The 15229-nt window shown below is 48.1% G+C and overlaps 5 protein-coding genes across 5 annotated transcripts; 3 read left to right on the top strand and 2 right to left on the bottom strand.

The window, feature by feature from the left end:
- Positions 1-487: 487 nt before the first annotated feature.
- N7518_006751 (kinesin family protein) lies at positions 488-3556 on the top strand (the record flags this gene model as incomplete). Its single annotated transcript, XM_057187678.1, has 2 exons — positions 488-687; positions 742-3556. The coding sequence occupies 2 exons, from the start codon at positions 488-490 to the stop codon at positions 3554-3556; spliced, it is 3015 nt and encodes a 1004-aa protein (XP_057039381.1).
- Positions 3557-4174: 618 nt separating this feature from the next.
- On the top strand, positions 4175-4842 carry N7518_006750 (peptide-methionine-S-sulfoxide reductase; the record flags this gene model as incomplete). Its single annotated transcript, XM_057187677.1, has 3 exons — positions 4175-4346; positions 4433-4751; positions 4809-4842. The coding sequence occupies 3 exons, from the start codon at positions 4175-4177 to the stop codon at positions 4840-4842; spliced, it is 525 nt and encodes a 174-aa protein (XP_057039380.1).
- Positions 4843-5752: 910 nt separating this feature from the next.
- N7518_006749 (alpha/beta hydrolase) lies at positions 5753-7019 on the top strand (the record flags this gene model as incomplete). Its single annotated transcript, XM_057187676.1, has 2 exons — positions 5753-6150; positions 6206-7019. 2 exons carry the CDS (start codon positions 5753-5755, stop codon positions 7017-7019), a joined length of 1212 nt encoding a protein of 403 aa, XP_057039379.1.
- Positions 7020-7174: 155 nt separating this feature from the next.
- Positions 7175-7484, bottom strand: N7518_006748 (uncharacterized protein; the record flags this gene model as incomplete). Its single annotated transcript, XM_057187675.1, has 2 exons — positions 7175-7388; positions 7450-7484. 2 exons carry the CDS (start codon positions 7482-7484, stop codon positions 7175-7177), a joined length of 249 nt encoding a protein of 82 aa, XP_057039378.1.
- Positions 7485-10994: 3510 nt separating this feature from the next.
- On the bottom strand, positions 10995-13072 carry N7518_006747 (transient receptor potential ion channel family protein; the record flags this gene model as incomplete). Its single annotated transcript, XM_057187674.1, has 2 exons — positions 10995-12610; positions 12697-13072. 2 exons carry the CDS (start codon positions 13070-13072, stop codon positions 10995-10997), a joined length of 1992 nt encoding a protein of 663 aa, XP_057039377.1.
- Positions 13073-15229: the final 2157 nt, after the last annotated feature.

Here is a 15229-nt window from a genome sequence, read left to right as displayed (position 1 = left end):
CTCCTTCTAGCTATTTACAGCTTTTGTCTAAGCATATTGAGGTTAATACTATGAAAGGCCTAATAACCACAATTTGGCCGGCGACCTTGAACATAGTGACTGTGAATAAAGTAGACAGGACGTGTTCAGAACCTGAAACACACAACATATTGTGTGACTAAGAACTCTTTGTATTGAATGACTGGTATTGCCACGCCAAAATGACCAAATACCACCATAAAACGGTTGCTCGGAGCAACCAGTAGATGACAACATGTACACGCATCAACAAATGAAATCGTTTCAAGGAGCCCCTCTCGGAGAATACCTGCACCCCCTACCCCATACACCTTTAAATCCATTCTTCAACTCTTCTACATTCCTTAATTTTGACAAATAGATAAGCTACCCCCTTGGCTTTGCCATTGCAGGGTGTCGTCAACTGCCTGACGTACCGGCCCCGCAAGACACCTCGCGACTTGGGGTTGATCCGACCCGACCTTCCAACATGGCTGCCTCCGACGGCGCTTCCTCGATCAGCGTTACAGTCAGAGTCCGTCCATTTACTATCAGAGAGGCAGCCCAGATCACACGATGTGACGAGGGTCCGCTGTTCCTAGGTGATGGTTCCCTCGCGGGTGCGCCGACGCCGAAGCTTAACCAGAAGGGTATACGATCCATCGTTAAAGTGATTGACGACCGTTGCTTGTGAGTATTCCATGTATTTTGAACGTTTTGGGTCCAACATCCTAACCGGACTAGGGTGTTTGACCCCCCAGAGGACAATCCCGTCCAAAAGTTCTCTAGGAGCGTGGTGCCAAATGGTAAGCGTGTCAAGGACCAAACATTCGCCTTCGATCGCATCTTCGACCAAAATGCCTCCCAGGGAGAGGTATACGAATCTACAACACGCAGCCTGCTCGACAACGTGCTCGATGGATACAATGCGACAGTATTTGCGTACGGAGCTACTGGATGTGGAAAGACCCATACAATCACCGGGACTGCCCAACAGCCCGGTATCATCTTTCTCACTATGCAGGAGCTTTTTGAGCGGATTGACGAACGAGCAGACGACAAATCGACCGAAATTTCTCTTTCCTACCTCGAAATCTATAACGAAACCATTCGTGACTTGCTTGTCCCTTGTGGTAGCAGTGGAAAGGGTGGACTGATGCTGCGGGAGGATTCCAACCAGTCAGTCTCAGTTGCTGGGCTGTCAAGCTACCACCCGCACAATGTGGGGGAGGTAATGGACATGATCATGCAAGGCAACGAGCGTCGCACCATGTCTCCTACGGCAGCAAATGCTACTTCATCAAGATCGCATGCCGTCCTTCAAATCAACATCGCCCAAAAAGACCGAAATGCCGACGTCAATGAGCCTCACACTATGGCCACTTTCAGTATCATCGATTTAGCGGGAAGTGAGCGTGCCAGCGCGACACAGAACAGGGGAGAACGTTTGTTCGAAGGCGCCAATATCAACAAGTCTCTGTTGTCCCTGGGAAGTTGCATCAATGCACTTTGCGACCCGCGAAAGCGCAACCACATCCCCTATCGTAACTCAAAGCTCACTCGATTACTTAAGTTTGCTCTTGGTGGCAATTGCAAGACAGTGATGATTGTCTGCGTCAGCCCCTCAAGCCAGCACTTTGACGAGACCCAAAATACACTTCGATATGCGAATCGAGCGAAGAACATCCAGACTAAGGTCACACGAAATGTGTTCAACGTTAACCGACATGTGAAGGACTTTTTGGTCAAGATCGATGAGCAAATGAATTTGATCAATGAGCTCAAAGCACAGGCAAAAGACTACGAAAAGGCAGCCTTCACTAAGTTCCGCAAGCAGGGTGAGAAGAAAGACGCTGTTTTGCGCGAGGGCGTTTCCCGGATTCGCAATGCCTACGAACATACGTTACCCGAACGACAAGAGAAGACGAACAACATGCTGAAACTAAGGCAAATCGGCCGCAGAATTGGCATTTTATCGTCCTGGATTGCGGCCTTTGATAATGTTTGCGCCGCGCATGAAACTGAGGAGGGCTTATCGAACCTATATGCCGTCCGCAAATCTGCACAGGGAATCCTCCTTGAACTGGAAGGTAGCAGACATCATTACAACCAGAAATTAGCAAAAAGCACTTGGGACCGAGCGGTGAACTCGGCGGTGGAGAACGCGGCAAAGCAGCTTCAAGAGTTTGGCATTACCGATAACAGCGACTATGCCAATTTGAACCGAGAAGCAGATCTTCTTCGGTCCAATGCAGAGCGCGAAGCATTGACCGCTGTGCTAGAACAGGATAAGGCTGGAGAAGCTGCTGCCGTGCAGCTTCTGTTGCAAGCACAGTTTGAGATGATGAACTCCATCGAGGATATCATGCAGCTAAACGCCAACGAGGCTCTCAAAAAGGGGCGGACTATCCTTACAAAGATGTTAGAGGATTGTTCAGAGGCAGCAACCAACCTTGTCAAACCAGACGGTACCATGCCGTCTGTCCCGAACCTCAGCTCTGCTAGGCCTGCAAGCCCCACAAAAACAAAGAAGCGCTTCAGCTTGGTGAGCTTGCCACAAGTATCGAGCGCCAATCCTCCAGTCACACTCACCCCTGATGCTCCTGCTTCACCAACTAAAGGATCTCCACGTCGCCGTAGAGGCACTGCCAGCCGGAAGAGTGTCAGTTTTTCGCCAAAGAAAGTCCAGATGAAAATTCCCAAGCGATCCGTCCGATGGAAGGACGATGAGGAAGACGGCACTTTGACCGAGTTCCAAAAGACCCCTAAGAAGGTCGACTCTGCCGATGAAACTAGCTTTGAAAAGTCATGGTTGCCACCTCGATCGGGATCTCCCATTCCACGAAATATTCCGAGGGTTATCAGCCCGGCCGGTTCTATTTCACCCACACCTGATGAATCCACTGGGTCTACCTTGAACATTCAAAAGAACAGCAGTCGCTTTAAGGCAGGATTCTTGGCCAAGAGAAATGGCAGCTCACCATTGGCACCACCCCCGTCATCCAGCCTTCCTCTTTCAAGAAGAGATAGCTCTCCCCTCCGTGATATTGAAGGAAGCAGCTTTATGAACCGTCCCTCGACGGATCGTCCGTCGCGGATTGCAGTTCGTAGTCCCAGCGGCAACTTCTCCAGCAGTCCGGTATCTGAAAACAGGGTCAACTGGAAGTCGGACAAGGAAGATGCAATTAAGATCAATTCAGCCATGCGACGTATGTCTAATGGACGGATTCCTAGTGGACTGTTTAACCCATCCTCCAATACTCTGCGAGTTCACCGCCGTCGCAGCCCGACTTCTAATACCTATGGGACTCCGCCCGCAGACAACCACATGTTCACTGCATCACAAGCGCGGCGCATGGTCAAAAGCGAGAAAGAACACGATGTCAAGCCTCGGGTCTTGAGTCCTCACACTCTCCCGGTTATGAAGAACACGGGCCGCCGCACAACATTGGGTGGAGACGGCCGACCTCGAAATATCAGCCTTTCCAGCAGAGAGGCCATCCGTCTCAGTGCGATGGCAGCACCCCCTGCTGCCGACCACAACTCGCAAGCGTGGTAGTGGGCTCTGGTGAATGACTTGAAATTATTCATGACTAGCTTTGATTTTGTTTTGACTTGTTTGGAACTGGTGTTTTGTTGGCGTAGCAGATACCACATTTCTTTTTTGTACATTTGTACGACAGAATTCTTATTGGATTTCGCCTGTTATTATCTCTCTGTTCTTGCATTGTTGGTTTTCAGCTGGAGGGCAGCTCTTGTACAATCACAATAATACTCGGATAGGGCTGCTGGAAGCCCTAATCTTTCCATCCCTGTCGAATTCCCCGCGCTGCTTTGTAAATTCTAGGATGACGCCATCGCGAAGCTCTAATCTCGAGCTCCCTTCTATTTCTTCCCTTTCTTCCCTTTCCTCCCTTTCATTCTTTGTTCTGAGACTTTGATTCTTATATTTATCCCCCTCAAATTGCTCCCCTTTCATTAGTCTTACAGCATCCTGTACGGTCCCTTTCGCTTTCGAACCCGCGAGCATCCCCACTTATCAAGTACGTCTCCACCATCACCAGAATTTCCAATGACTTTCGTCGCTCCGGTTGCCTCGACCCTTTTCTCACGCTTCTTTCGTTCCTTCTCCACCAGCTCAGCTTTTCCCTTGACATCAGAAACCCAATCCCGCAAAATGCCAGGCACGGAGACCGCGACCGTAGCAGCTGGCTGCTTTTGGGGCGTTGAGCACTTGTACCGCAAGAATTTCGGCAACGGCAAAGGCCTACTCGACGCCAAGGTGGGCTACTGCGGTGGCCCAGTTCCGTCGCCGACTTATCGAGCTGTCTGCTCCGGTTCAACTGGCCGTAAGTGCTGTCCTATCTGACAGAAATAACGCGGAATTTCTTATCGCGACCGCACCTTCAAATACTTACTTTTTTTCTTTCCACAGATGCCGAGGCCCTCCGGATAGTCTTTGATCCCTCGATTGTGACCTACCGTCAGCTCCTTGAATTTTTCTACCGCATGCACGACCCCACAACAGAAAACCGGCAGGGTCCAGATGTCGGCACACAATACCGCAGTGCGATCTTTACGCACGGGGAAGAGCAGCAGAAGATCGCGCAAGAGATTACAGACAAGGTCAGCAAGCAGTGGTATAAAACTCCGCTTTCTACCAAGATCCTGCCAGCAGGCCAGTGGTGGGATGCGGAGGAATATCACCAGCTCTATCTTCAAAATAACCCTGCTGGGTATGAGTGTCCTGCTCAGTATGTGTCCCTGTTATTCCAGTTCCAAATGAGTCCCTTGCTAACTTCTGCTTTTAGCTTCATCCGACCTTTCCCTCCTTTGTCGGATTGACTAGATCCCAAATCGTAATTTATTTTAGCCCTAATTTTCACCCGAAGAAGATTGAATACAAAAGCCAATATCTATAATATGAAGCTTTGCGCTTGTACGGAGTAACTACATGGTTTCTCTTAGGGCCGCGTTTAGGTATTTCTATACTTCCTTTCTCTCTCCGTGCTATTTTTTTGGTCAAAGTACACATTGTCCTTCATATCTAGACCTTGATCTGCAAATTCTCTTGCCGAACTGGTTGGCCATAGGAGAGTCATGGGTTCAATCCATCTATCTATCGCACACGTACGCTGTTGGATGACCTCGTCTGCTGAGTTTCACACCCACGACTACCGCACATTCCTCTTCACTGAATTATCGTAGAATATCATTGATTAGCTGCTTATACTGAAAATAAGTTGGTCTATAGATAGCCACCACGTGAGATATTGTGGGATAACAACATTCCTTAGTGTCATTGGCTGGCTCGGGCAGCGTGGGTGAGGGCGGACCTGTCACACATTCTGTGAAGGAGAGGACCATCTGATGTTATTTTTTTTTTGAGATAAACACTTGAGGGTCCTACTGATTATATTTTGTAGTTTAACTGGTGTTGAATGAATGGGTCTCTATACTTCCAAGACTGACCAGGTTGACCGAACTGCCGAGGTTTATCCTTATCTTATCTTATCTAATCTTACCACTTGGGCAGGCACATGGCGTCAACACGGCAGCGCGGTGAGCCTCGGTCGCAGCCCTCAAGCACTAGTGTCTTCCAACTCGGTGCATTCGTTTACCCTCATTACAGAGTAGTACCTCCTTCATTACTCTCGTCGGTTCAGGTCGTCAATATTACATCACAACACCTTTCCAATCTTCGACGAACTTGCTTCTAAGGTTGTTTCAGGGGTGACTTCCCGCAATTGCAACCATGGGCCTGTACAACGAAACTGTGGATTTCCTTTCTGGTGCATTCTCAAACCATCAGACTCAGATCCCTTTGCTAGCAGTGACTGGGGCTTCGTTTACACTTGGTCTACTCGCTCGATCGGTGTTCCCTCAAAACGAATCGCTCCCGACTGTTCTCGTATCGCCTCGGTCGACAGTCTTACCCGAGTCGGAGAATCGTAAACTGCCTCTCCCGGCTGATGCCCTGCCCGGTGCTCGTGATGTCGCTAGCCCATACGGGTCTATGCGAGTGTATGAATGGGGCCCAGAAGATGGACCCAAGGTGTTGTTCGTGCACGGTATCACCACACCGTGTATCTCGCTCGGCGGGGTGGCCCATGCGTTGGTGGACCGCGGCTGCCGTGTGATGCTATTTGACTTGTACGTGTTGCACAAAATTCAACACTTTGATTTATCGCTGACCCTTGAAAAATAGGTTCGGAAGAGGATACTCCGACTGCCCTGCTGATCTTCCACAAGATGACCGCCTCTTCTCGACACAGATCTTCCTCGCTCTGACATCATCGCCTATCTCTTGGACAGGTGCAGAGTCCGGTAAATTCTGCCTTACCGGGTACTCTCTGGGAGGTGGCATTGCGGCTGCCTTTGCATCCTACTTTCCTCAGCTTCTGTCGTCATTGGTGCTCCTAGCCCCTTCGGGATTGCTCCGCGATTCGCATATCAGTTTCCAAAGTCGACTCCTTTACTCAAAGGGTCTTATGCCTGAGAATATTTTAGCATCCTTGGTTAGCCGTCGGCTGAAGGCAGGCCCCTTGGCCTCGTCCAGGCCCAAGAACGAGAAGCCCAGTGCCGCGGATGTACTCACGGAAGAACTGCCTTCCCAGAGCGCCGCAGCAACTCAAATTCTGTCCCGAGAGTATCCCCACATCAACATCCCGTCTACCGTGGCGTGGCAGGTGAATAATAATAAGGGGTTTGTCCACGCGTTCATGTCTAGCATGCGTTATGGTCCAATCCTTCGAGAGCGCCAATGGAACACATGGGCGCGTCTCGGTGAGTATTTAACTGCACAGAATAGCGCCTCAGGCAATGAAGACAAAAGGCCGGCGGATAACAAAGTGCACATTCTGTGTGGTAATAGTGATTCAATCATTGTCAAAAGTGAGCTTGTTCCAGATGCCACGGCTGCCCTGGATGGCAATGTTGTCTTCAAGTTTTACGAAGCGGGACATGAGTTCCCCAGCACCAAGTACGAGGAAGTAGCATCTTACATCTTCGATTTACTATGAACAAGTGTTTACGGAATCTATCCACTCTTGAGGGGGAGTTTCGGGATATATCCGCCTTCATTGGTTTTTCGTTGCGTTCCATTTAATAGACCGACTATACATAGAAGCTGGTGTTGGATTATTTATTTATTCATTTATTCATTTGCTTTGATCTTCTAACTCCCAGTCTTCATAATCTCCTCCATGGCATTGAGTTGACTTGATAGCGCCGCGAGGTGTGCCGATCTCTCTGGCATCCGCGCATTGGCGAAGTAAGGGCCTTCGGAGGCTGGTGCTCGTGCGAATCGTTCCACACTGCTGCGGTTGCTTGCCGGCACTTGGCTGACGTTGCCTTGGCTTAAGGCGTTGGTACTGGTGCCGTTGGCAACACTGTGGGAAAAGCCGGTTAGTTCATTGTTAAAAGGATGCACTTTGATATAGATACACTCACGATGTGGTTCTGGGTTCCGGGACCGGGATAGACATGATGTGTAGTTGGTTGTTGGTGATAAACGTGAGGTCTTCGCAAGCGGTTCAGGTGAATCAAAGAGTCAAGTCACCGGGAAGAGGCCCAGTAGAAAGAAGGAGGGTTGGGGTAGTGTGGTGCTCAAGAGCGAGGTATGTGCTTGGCTTTGATCGGTATGTTTGAAAAGGAACTATAGAGACGAATGAATTGATGAGTTTCTGAGTGGATGATGACCAGGATACAACTGAGCGGAAGCTCTTATATATACACTGCAGGCCTGACGCTATGCATGAGGACGGCATGCCTTTGCGGCCGGACACGCGAGCTTGAGCTTCGCATCATAGCCCACATGGACAGTACAAGTTAAATGAAGGAGAAAACGAGGAAAAGATCTTCACCGAGTGCATAAACTCCACCTGCCATGGGCCTGTGACGGCATCTCGACCCTTGAGCTCAACGTTCGCCAAGACTGAGTCCGCATGAACCATGCCAGTTCTGGTATTCGTTTAGCGGGAAACTCCGAGGATCCATAGCAAAAAAAGCACATACCCGTCGGCTCATCTATGCAAAACAAGCGATACGTCTGTTGTCATTGGCTGAAATGCAGGTAACCGGGGCTAGGAGAGGCAGGTACCAGCCGCATATGGATGCGTGGACTAAGACCCGCTTTTACGATCATCCTGAGCGTAAATCCAACATTCCTCTTTGGCACATGGCCAGCCGCATGTTTCAGGTTTCGGAATATCCAGACTTTCTACATATGTGCTGTGGAATGAAGTGAGGGGGGGAAATAAACATCAACCCGAGTTTCTGCAAACGGATATTCGACAGAGCTATCAAACAAGGGACAAGATCATGATCTCCTTTTTTCAAAAAAAGAGGAACAAGACAAGTCTAGAACTCGTTGAAACAAACAAATCCGGAGCCACCCTTGGCGGTACAAGCGCTTCGCAATGTCCGTGTATCCTCGCTCCCTCTAGGGTGAAACAATGTCGGGGACTAACGTGGTCGATCACATGGTCATGAACATATGTCTTGACCCAGGAATTCAGCTCTAAGAGGTCAAAAAGATAAATAAAATAGAACAAGGCTCACCATGCTACATTCCCCGGCCCACGCGCGCCTGCTGCATGCTTCCTTCATTTCCCTTTCTTGAGAACAACCCTGCAGATCCCTCAACGACGAGTCGGGATTAAGGCAAGCCACTATTGCTGCAAGATACTTTGATAGTAGCAGGTCCATACCAGCCATGCCTTGCCAGCTTTGAGCCCTAAAGGTTATTTTGCATCGCCATTATTACAAATATAGGAATGCTTAACTAACTAGATACTAGTATACTGCATAGAGAACTGAAGATCTCCGACATGCGAGTGACTTATTTTCGGAAACTTGAAATGAGCTTGCCTAAGAAAAGGGGCACATGGATTGCCTTGTTAAAGCCGATTATGACGAGTCCAAAGATTGGGACATCCCAGGAAGGAAACAGCAATAATAATATTTTGCTTTCTAGACCTGGGCCTATTCGCTGATCAAAGGCGTTTACATATCTACAAAATAGGGCAACGAGCATGGCGTCTAGCTCTACCTACCAAGTGTGCTGGCGCTGATCCCTATGTTTTAAAGAAGCATCCTCGGAAATAACGGATGTCCGCAGCCAGACTTTTCGGACGGCGTTATGTTGTACACTATGCAGATATACCCTCATTATTGGGTTTCTTTTTTCAATTCTTGGCTAAGCCCAAGCCACACTCGCCATATAGAAATCTGTGTTTCAGGAATAATAAGGTTGCTTTTCCCACGCGTGTCCGAATTCGCTCATTCCCTTAAGAAATGTTTGACAGGGTCTCCTGTTGGGATATGCAAGGCACGTCTGGCGGAATTCCAGCAACCTTATCTACATACGCATACGGCGTCAATCACTTGGCTCGCTAAGCCCGAGCACCTAAAGCCGATCATTCGTCCCAGGTGAGCTGACCTGGTGGTACAGAATGCAATGGCGTTTAGTTTGTGATGTGCTCTAATCCCACAACGGTCTCAGCCCTGGAGAAATTAAGGTCAAGAGTTCATTCTTTTTTTAGCCTGAAATCTAGCCCCTGAAGCTTACAGAAACTCAATAATGAGACCCTTGGGATTTTACCTATCATAAAGAAAAAAAGCTAAACTTATCCAAGCGGATCATCCAAGGGGCAAGGATGTTGACAGAAGAGGAAGGGATCGTCCACACATCTCCCTCATTTGACGCACCTTGCCAATCACCGCAGAACGCCTCAGTCTGAAACGCAACTCAATGGGTTCAACTTGATCCACAGTGGGTTCCGGCATAGATGCCGAAAGTGCACGGAGTAGCTGCAGCTTGTTACCATCGCAACATGTGTTTCGACCATAGCTATGCACCGAGAGCGAAGTGGAGCGTCGAGTCTGAAACAGCTGACAGATACTCCGTACTGGAGACGTCGCATTTTTCCACGCGTGTGAACGTGGCCTATGCAGCCGGCTTATTTTATCCAGCTTTTTCCGGCAAGCCACCTCATCGAACTGCGCACACCCCAGTCATATCTCCTCGAGTTGGCTGCAAACAAGGGGCCTTTCTCGGAATCGGATGGCTACTCGCTAAGTCCGTCTTGGTCCAGATGACGAGTCTATTCTGGGTCTTAGAATGACACCGTCAGAGTGTGTACACCTATAAACGAGAATCGTAATATGCTCAGCCTTGACTAACACGCATGCAATTTGATATGAGGCTCGCATGGGTCGCCTGAATCAAGGGATGGTAGCACAGCCGCATTCCTGGAGTGCCCTTGGGTTGATTATGTGAAAGATAAGCTGTAAATGGTGTTGGGATCAACTCGTCTCTTTACTTCTATTTGAGGAGCTGGGAAAAGAAAGCCAAGGTGATAAACCAATTCTCACATTGCTCAGCTAGACATATATATAGCAACTTAATCAGATGTAAGCAATCGACGATAATCAAATCATAATGATAAAAGAACGAGAAGACAACGTGCGGAGAGATATAAACATCGGAATGACATTTCCTCAGAGGGCATTTGCATGACAGCTAGACCAGATTGCCTTTGACCAGCTAGCACTTGACACACGCTCTCCTTGTAGTAGAGGCAATAAAATGGACCAAGCTAATGATTCTTTTCCTCGGGAAATTTATTTCTCGGCTGTCGAGAACCTAATGCTGATGCTCTTCTGGCAATGACCTTGCAGTTCCCTAGAAGACTTAGAGTAAATCTTTGGCAAAGGAGTCAGGTTTGGCGCGGTCTTAGACGTCTCTATTGAAATGAAAGATTTAATTAGTAGGTGTTCATATTCAATGTAGAGCAAATACAGTAAAAAGCTTTCTAGAAACATATATTATCTAGCCCAATTCCTGAACGTCAAAATTTTGAATATGTACAATAGCCACCCGAAGCGCCGACGCACCGAATGCAGGAATTAAGAAATCTCGCTTCAAAAAAAAAAACAAAAAACAGAAAAGGAGAGAGAAAAAGAGAGAAAATATTGACTCTAAATGCTCACGACTATCGTTGCGTGCGTTCATAGCTGGCTGGAAAGAGCGGCAGCGAAGGGTCCACAACATCATTATACGGCCTTTTGGCTGCCATTGACACATCTTCGTCGCTGGGCGGAGCAGTGACCACGGGCGGGGGATGAGGGTGGCCTTCTGTGTCGTCCTCGCCTCTTGCGATCTTCTCGAGGGACGACAACTCAGTTGTCGTTCCGGTGCGAGACCAGCGGAAAGAGTCACGGTCGTCGCCAAGAGGTTTGTACTTGGTGTCGGGCTTCTTGAAGAAAATGGCGTAAACCATACCAACCAAAAGGTAGATTAGGAGCAAGAGAGTGAGAAGTGCATTCAGGATGAAGAAGATTACTCCCAGGATGCCAGTCATGAGCTCAGGTTGGTCAAAGATATTCGTCCAAACAAGCATGAATATCGCATTGAGCGAATTCATTACCGTCATCGTGATTGCAGCGACATTAGCCCCCTTGCTCATGAACGGCTTGATTATGGAGGTTGCGAGCATCATGGAGAGTTCCAAAACGAGCAGAATGATCGACTGCGCGATCGGTGAAGGCTGAGCGAAAGCAATAACCATTCCTTTAACAATGATGTAGACCAGAGCTGGGATAATGAAGTAATAGACCGGAGCACGATAGTAGATATATAGGAAACCCCACTGGTTCAGAGTGGCCGGGTCGGAGTAGAGCGTGTACGCAGGTGTGTTATGCTGCTGTTTCGACCGGATCGCGCGTTGGAACACCTTGAATGTGGCAAAGGCTAAGACGGCAGTCGTTACCAGCCACATGGTAATGGCCAGGACAATTTCGGCGGCTGAGTCGTGACGAGTCAGTTCCCAGAGACATAGGATACACATCTGTGGGTATCCGATGCATGCCAGCCGGAAGAAGGTATTGCGGAGGATGGTTTTCCAATCTGCGGTGACACTGATGGCACGATCCAACTTTGGAAGCATTGTCTGTTTCTTGGCTAAAACACCCCGGACTAGGAGAACCAACCCTACACAGATGACGATGACTGCAGTGACGAAGTAATAGAATAGATATCCGGTCATAAAGATGTTGCTCAATTCGATGTCTTCGCGAATTCCGACCCGTTTAATACCGCGAAGAAGAATTTGAGTTCCTTCCTCTGCGGCCCTGCGATGGATCCCGGAGGAACGCTTCTGTAAGACGATAGATGCAGTACTCGCCGATTCTAGCACGGTCGATGGTGTACCCCCGGTGGCGCGCTGAAACCAGGTCGCAATTGTCTGCAGAGCATCCAGCTGCACAATTCCTAAGCTCCATTGCATGTTCTGAGTCCAGGATTGCACAAAGGGCGGCAGTTCCATTGAACACATCCCAACCATCGCCTGTGTTTGAATGAATCCGAGGAATGCAAGCGATCGGAAGACGAGATGGGTAGCCGTGTTCGAATGGCCGAGAAGCGATATGACCGTGGACATGATGAGACCAAGACCGGTGATGACAGCGAGTGTCCACGACACACCACGCTGGTAGACTGTTTTCCCATTGCGGACACGGGTCTCCAAACAAGTGATCTGTTTACCTCCATTTTTGTATTTGAGCCTGAGCCGAATCACTGCATCGATGTCGGGGACGCTATAGGCGACCGCTATGACGTAACCGTTAGTAAGAACCAATTTCCGGAGTCTCCGAGCCCTGAAAGAATTTGCGACTATCAGGGAAGTGTGGACGAACATGGTATTTGCGAGAGGACACTGTCGCCCAATGTTTGAGTGATTTTGGGAATTTGCAGTTCAATTGCTTTCATGGGACAAAATACCGACAAATCGAGACTGCATGGATCGAACGACTTGGTAAACGCCTTGTATCCGTACACCAAGAGGTCCACGTCAATGAGCACATCTCCGGCCACTTCGGAATAGCCATCAAAGATGATGCTTATGGACTTGTTGTTTGGCGTGAATATCGCATTGAAGTTATTGACGGTCACTTCGGCACTATCGGAACATTGTGTCAGCCCGGTGGCTTGGATGAGGTTCTCTGCTTGTACAAGCTGAAGACTCTGGAGGACGAGGATGAGAGCTCCGAAAAGGGAGCCATTCAGTTGCATGGCGACAAAACGAGTGTATGTTGAAAAGAGAAAATGGGGAATTTCGTTTCTTTTTCTTTTCCTCGATTTTCCTGATATCATTGAACTCCACAGTACGACGTAAGCGCTCAGTGGAGCCAAAAAGATCGTCCAGGGTCGTGCAGTGAAACCACTCTCAGGCAACCGACATTCATTAAACAGTTAAACTTGGCTGTATAATGTAGTTTACCCCGTACATTGGAGTCATGATCAACTACGGTCCCCAGCTACCTTGGTTATCCCAGCCTTTTGCCCCTCTACACTGCCCCAACCCCCCCAAGACCCTAGACGATCCTGTCGATTCCTGCTCCGTAAACTCCGTAGACTCCGTAGTGAAAATCTTTATTTCGGCTTATTCTCGCTGTTTCCTAGGCTTAGGAATCAGCCAACGTAACATGAAAAAAAAACTCTAGGCCGCCACCGGCCAAACTAGTTCCGCAAACAGCCATCTCGCGCACTCTCGAGGTCAACATTACCTAACCTTCTTCTGCCTTTAGACCGGTAGTTACAGTTAACATACTCTAAAGGAAGACTTTGGCTTTGAGTCTATACAATATAGTGTTCATCTAGTCTTTTTCCGTCGGCTTCCAGATTATCAGCCGATCCCTGCCATTCTTAGAAAGCCTTAAAGGATCTGGTTCCCCTAAATTTAGAATGCGTCAACCTTGGAACGATCGCGTTTTAAGACCCATGTCTCTCATTGGACAATGTAAAACTAATGGCAATGCCCAACCAATCGCAGTGTTCTCACCTTAATTCATCACGTTCATTGCCGATTGGGATTTTATGATCTGGAGCTACCCCGTACGGAGTACGGAGTAGAGTAGCCCGTTCATCATTTTTAGCAAGGGTATGGAGTAGGCAAGACACTTTGCTGGTGGGTATATATATTTGTGCCCCGGATTTCAATCACTTTCCACACATCACCAGCTTCAAATATTTCAACCACACGGAGAAAGGTCTTGGATATATTCGCCTGATCAATCAGACTTACCAGCTGACAAATCTGCGATCCCTCGCGCCTTTGTACTACTTGAATATGCAAACCTGGCTTTGTGCTGTGTACAACGTTGTGAAGCATATAAAAAAAAATACACTGCAACAAAATCGTCATTACTACCCTTGGGTCAACGTGATTTGTCATTAGCGACGACTTCAAATAACTAGTTATGCATTGAAAAAATCAAGAATCACCAACTCCCACTGTGCCCGACACATCTCCTTCATCTTCAATATCAGTGCTGATCTATACCCTGCAGGGCCCATCTCGTGGCATGACGTAGGCACTAGCCACAACCCTGGAATCGAGAATGAACCGCAGCGATCGTAATGTTCATCAGCAAACGATCTACAGAGCTATGTATGCTAGATGATATCATATATGTAAATAGGGGTTGCCCAACTCACTATGCATGCTATCAGACCTGTCATCGGCCAAGGGAACCAGGAATCACCAATCCACAAAATCATTATGCATGATGCTAGCAATGAGTGTGTCCTATATCTGTCATAAATCTCTTCCATCCTTTCCTCGTCTTCTCGTCAGACCAACACTCCATCTGAATTGTATTTATCCCCACGCGAGCATACAGCGAAATGAGTGTGGTCGCAACCAGCGCGCTTTGGTTTCTCGCTACTGCTCAGACGGCGCAGGAGTTTGCTTGTGGATGAGTATTGAGTTCACACCGTATATTGCGTGTTACATTACGCCTGGGAATACATAGTTATAAAGTCATTATTTAAGAAACCAAGTGGCCAAAGCTAGGTGATGGTGAGCTCCTAATGTCCACAGTTATGCGCTTCCCCGGTCGTCAAACCTGGTTTTTTTACTTTCAGAGATGGTGATTATGTGATTATGTATAGTAATAGAGAACTAGAATGGTAGTATCCGAACTTTGGAGTTATTGAAGTAAACAGGATTGAAACACCGGGGGGGGACTGATCTACGCTGCGGCTCCGGTGTTTTTGCTGGCCCGGGCTGCCATTACCCAGAACTCCAAACTCTTAGTCAAGCATACTGTATGTTTTTGTGCAAATTGAAAAAATAAGTCTATGATGATCTATTCAGCGTCTATAGATCGTGATCATCTGTACAAGTTTTAACTAGCTCTATATATCTCTTCGTAACCGTATCGCTCA

The sequence above is a fragment of the Penicillium psychrosexuale genome, assembly GCF_028828465.1.
Source record: "Penicillium psychrosexuale strain IBT 29551 chromosome Unknown utg000004l, whole genome shotgun sequence".
NCBI lineage: Eukaryota > Fungi > Ascomycota > Eurotiomycetes > Eurotiales > Aspergillaceae > Penicillium > Penicillium psychrosexuale.
Note: the sequence above shows the minus strand (reverse complement) of the source record. Positions and strands in the feature narration are given on the sequence as shown.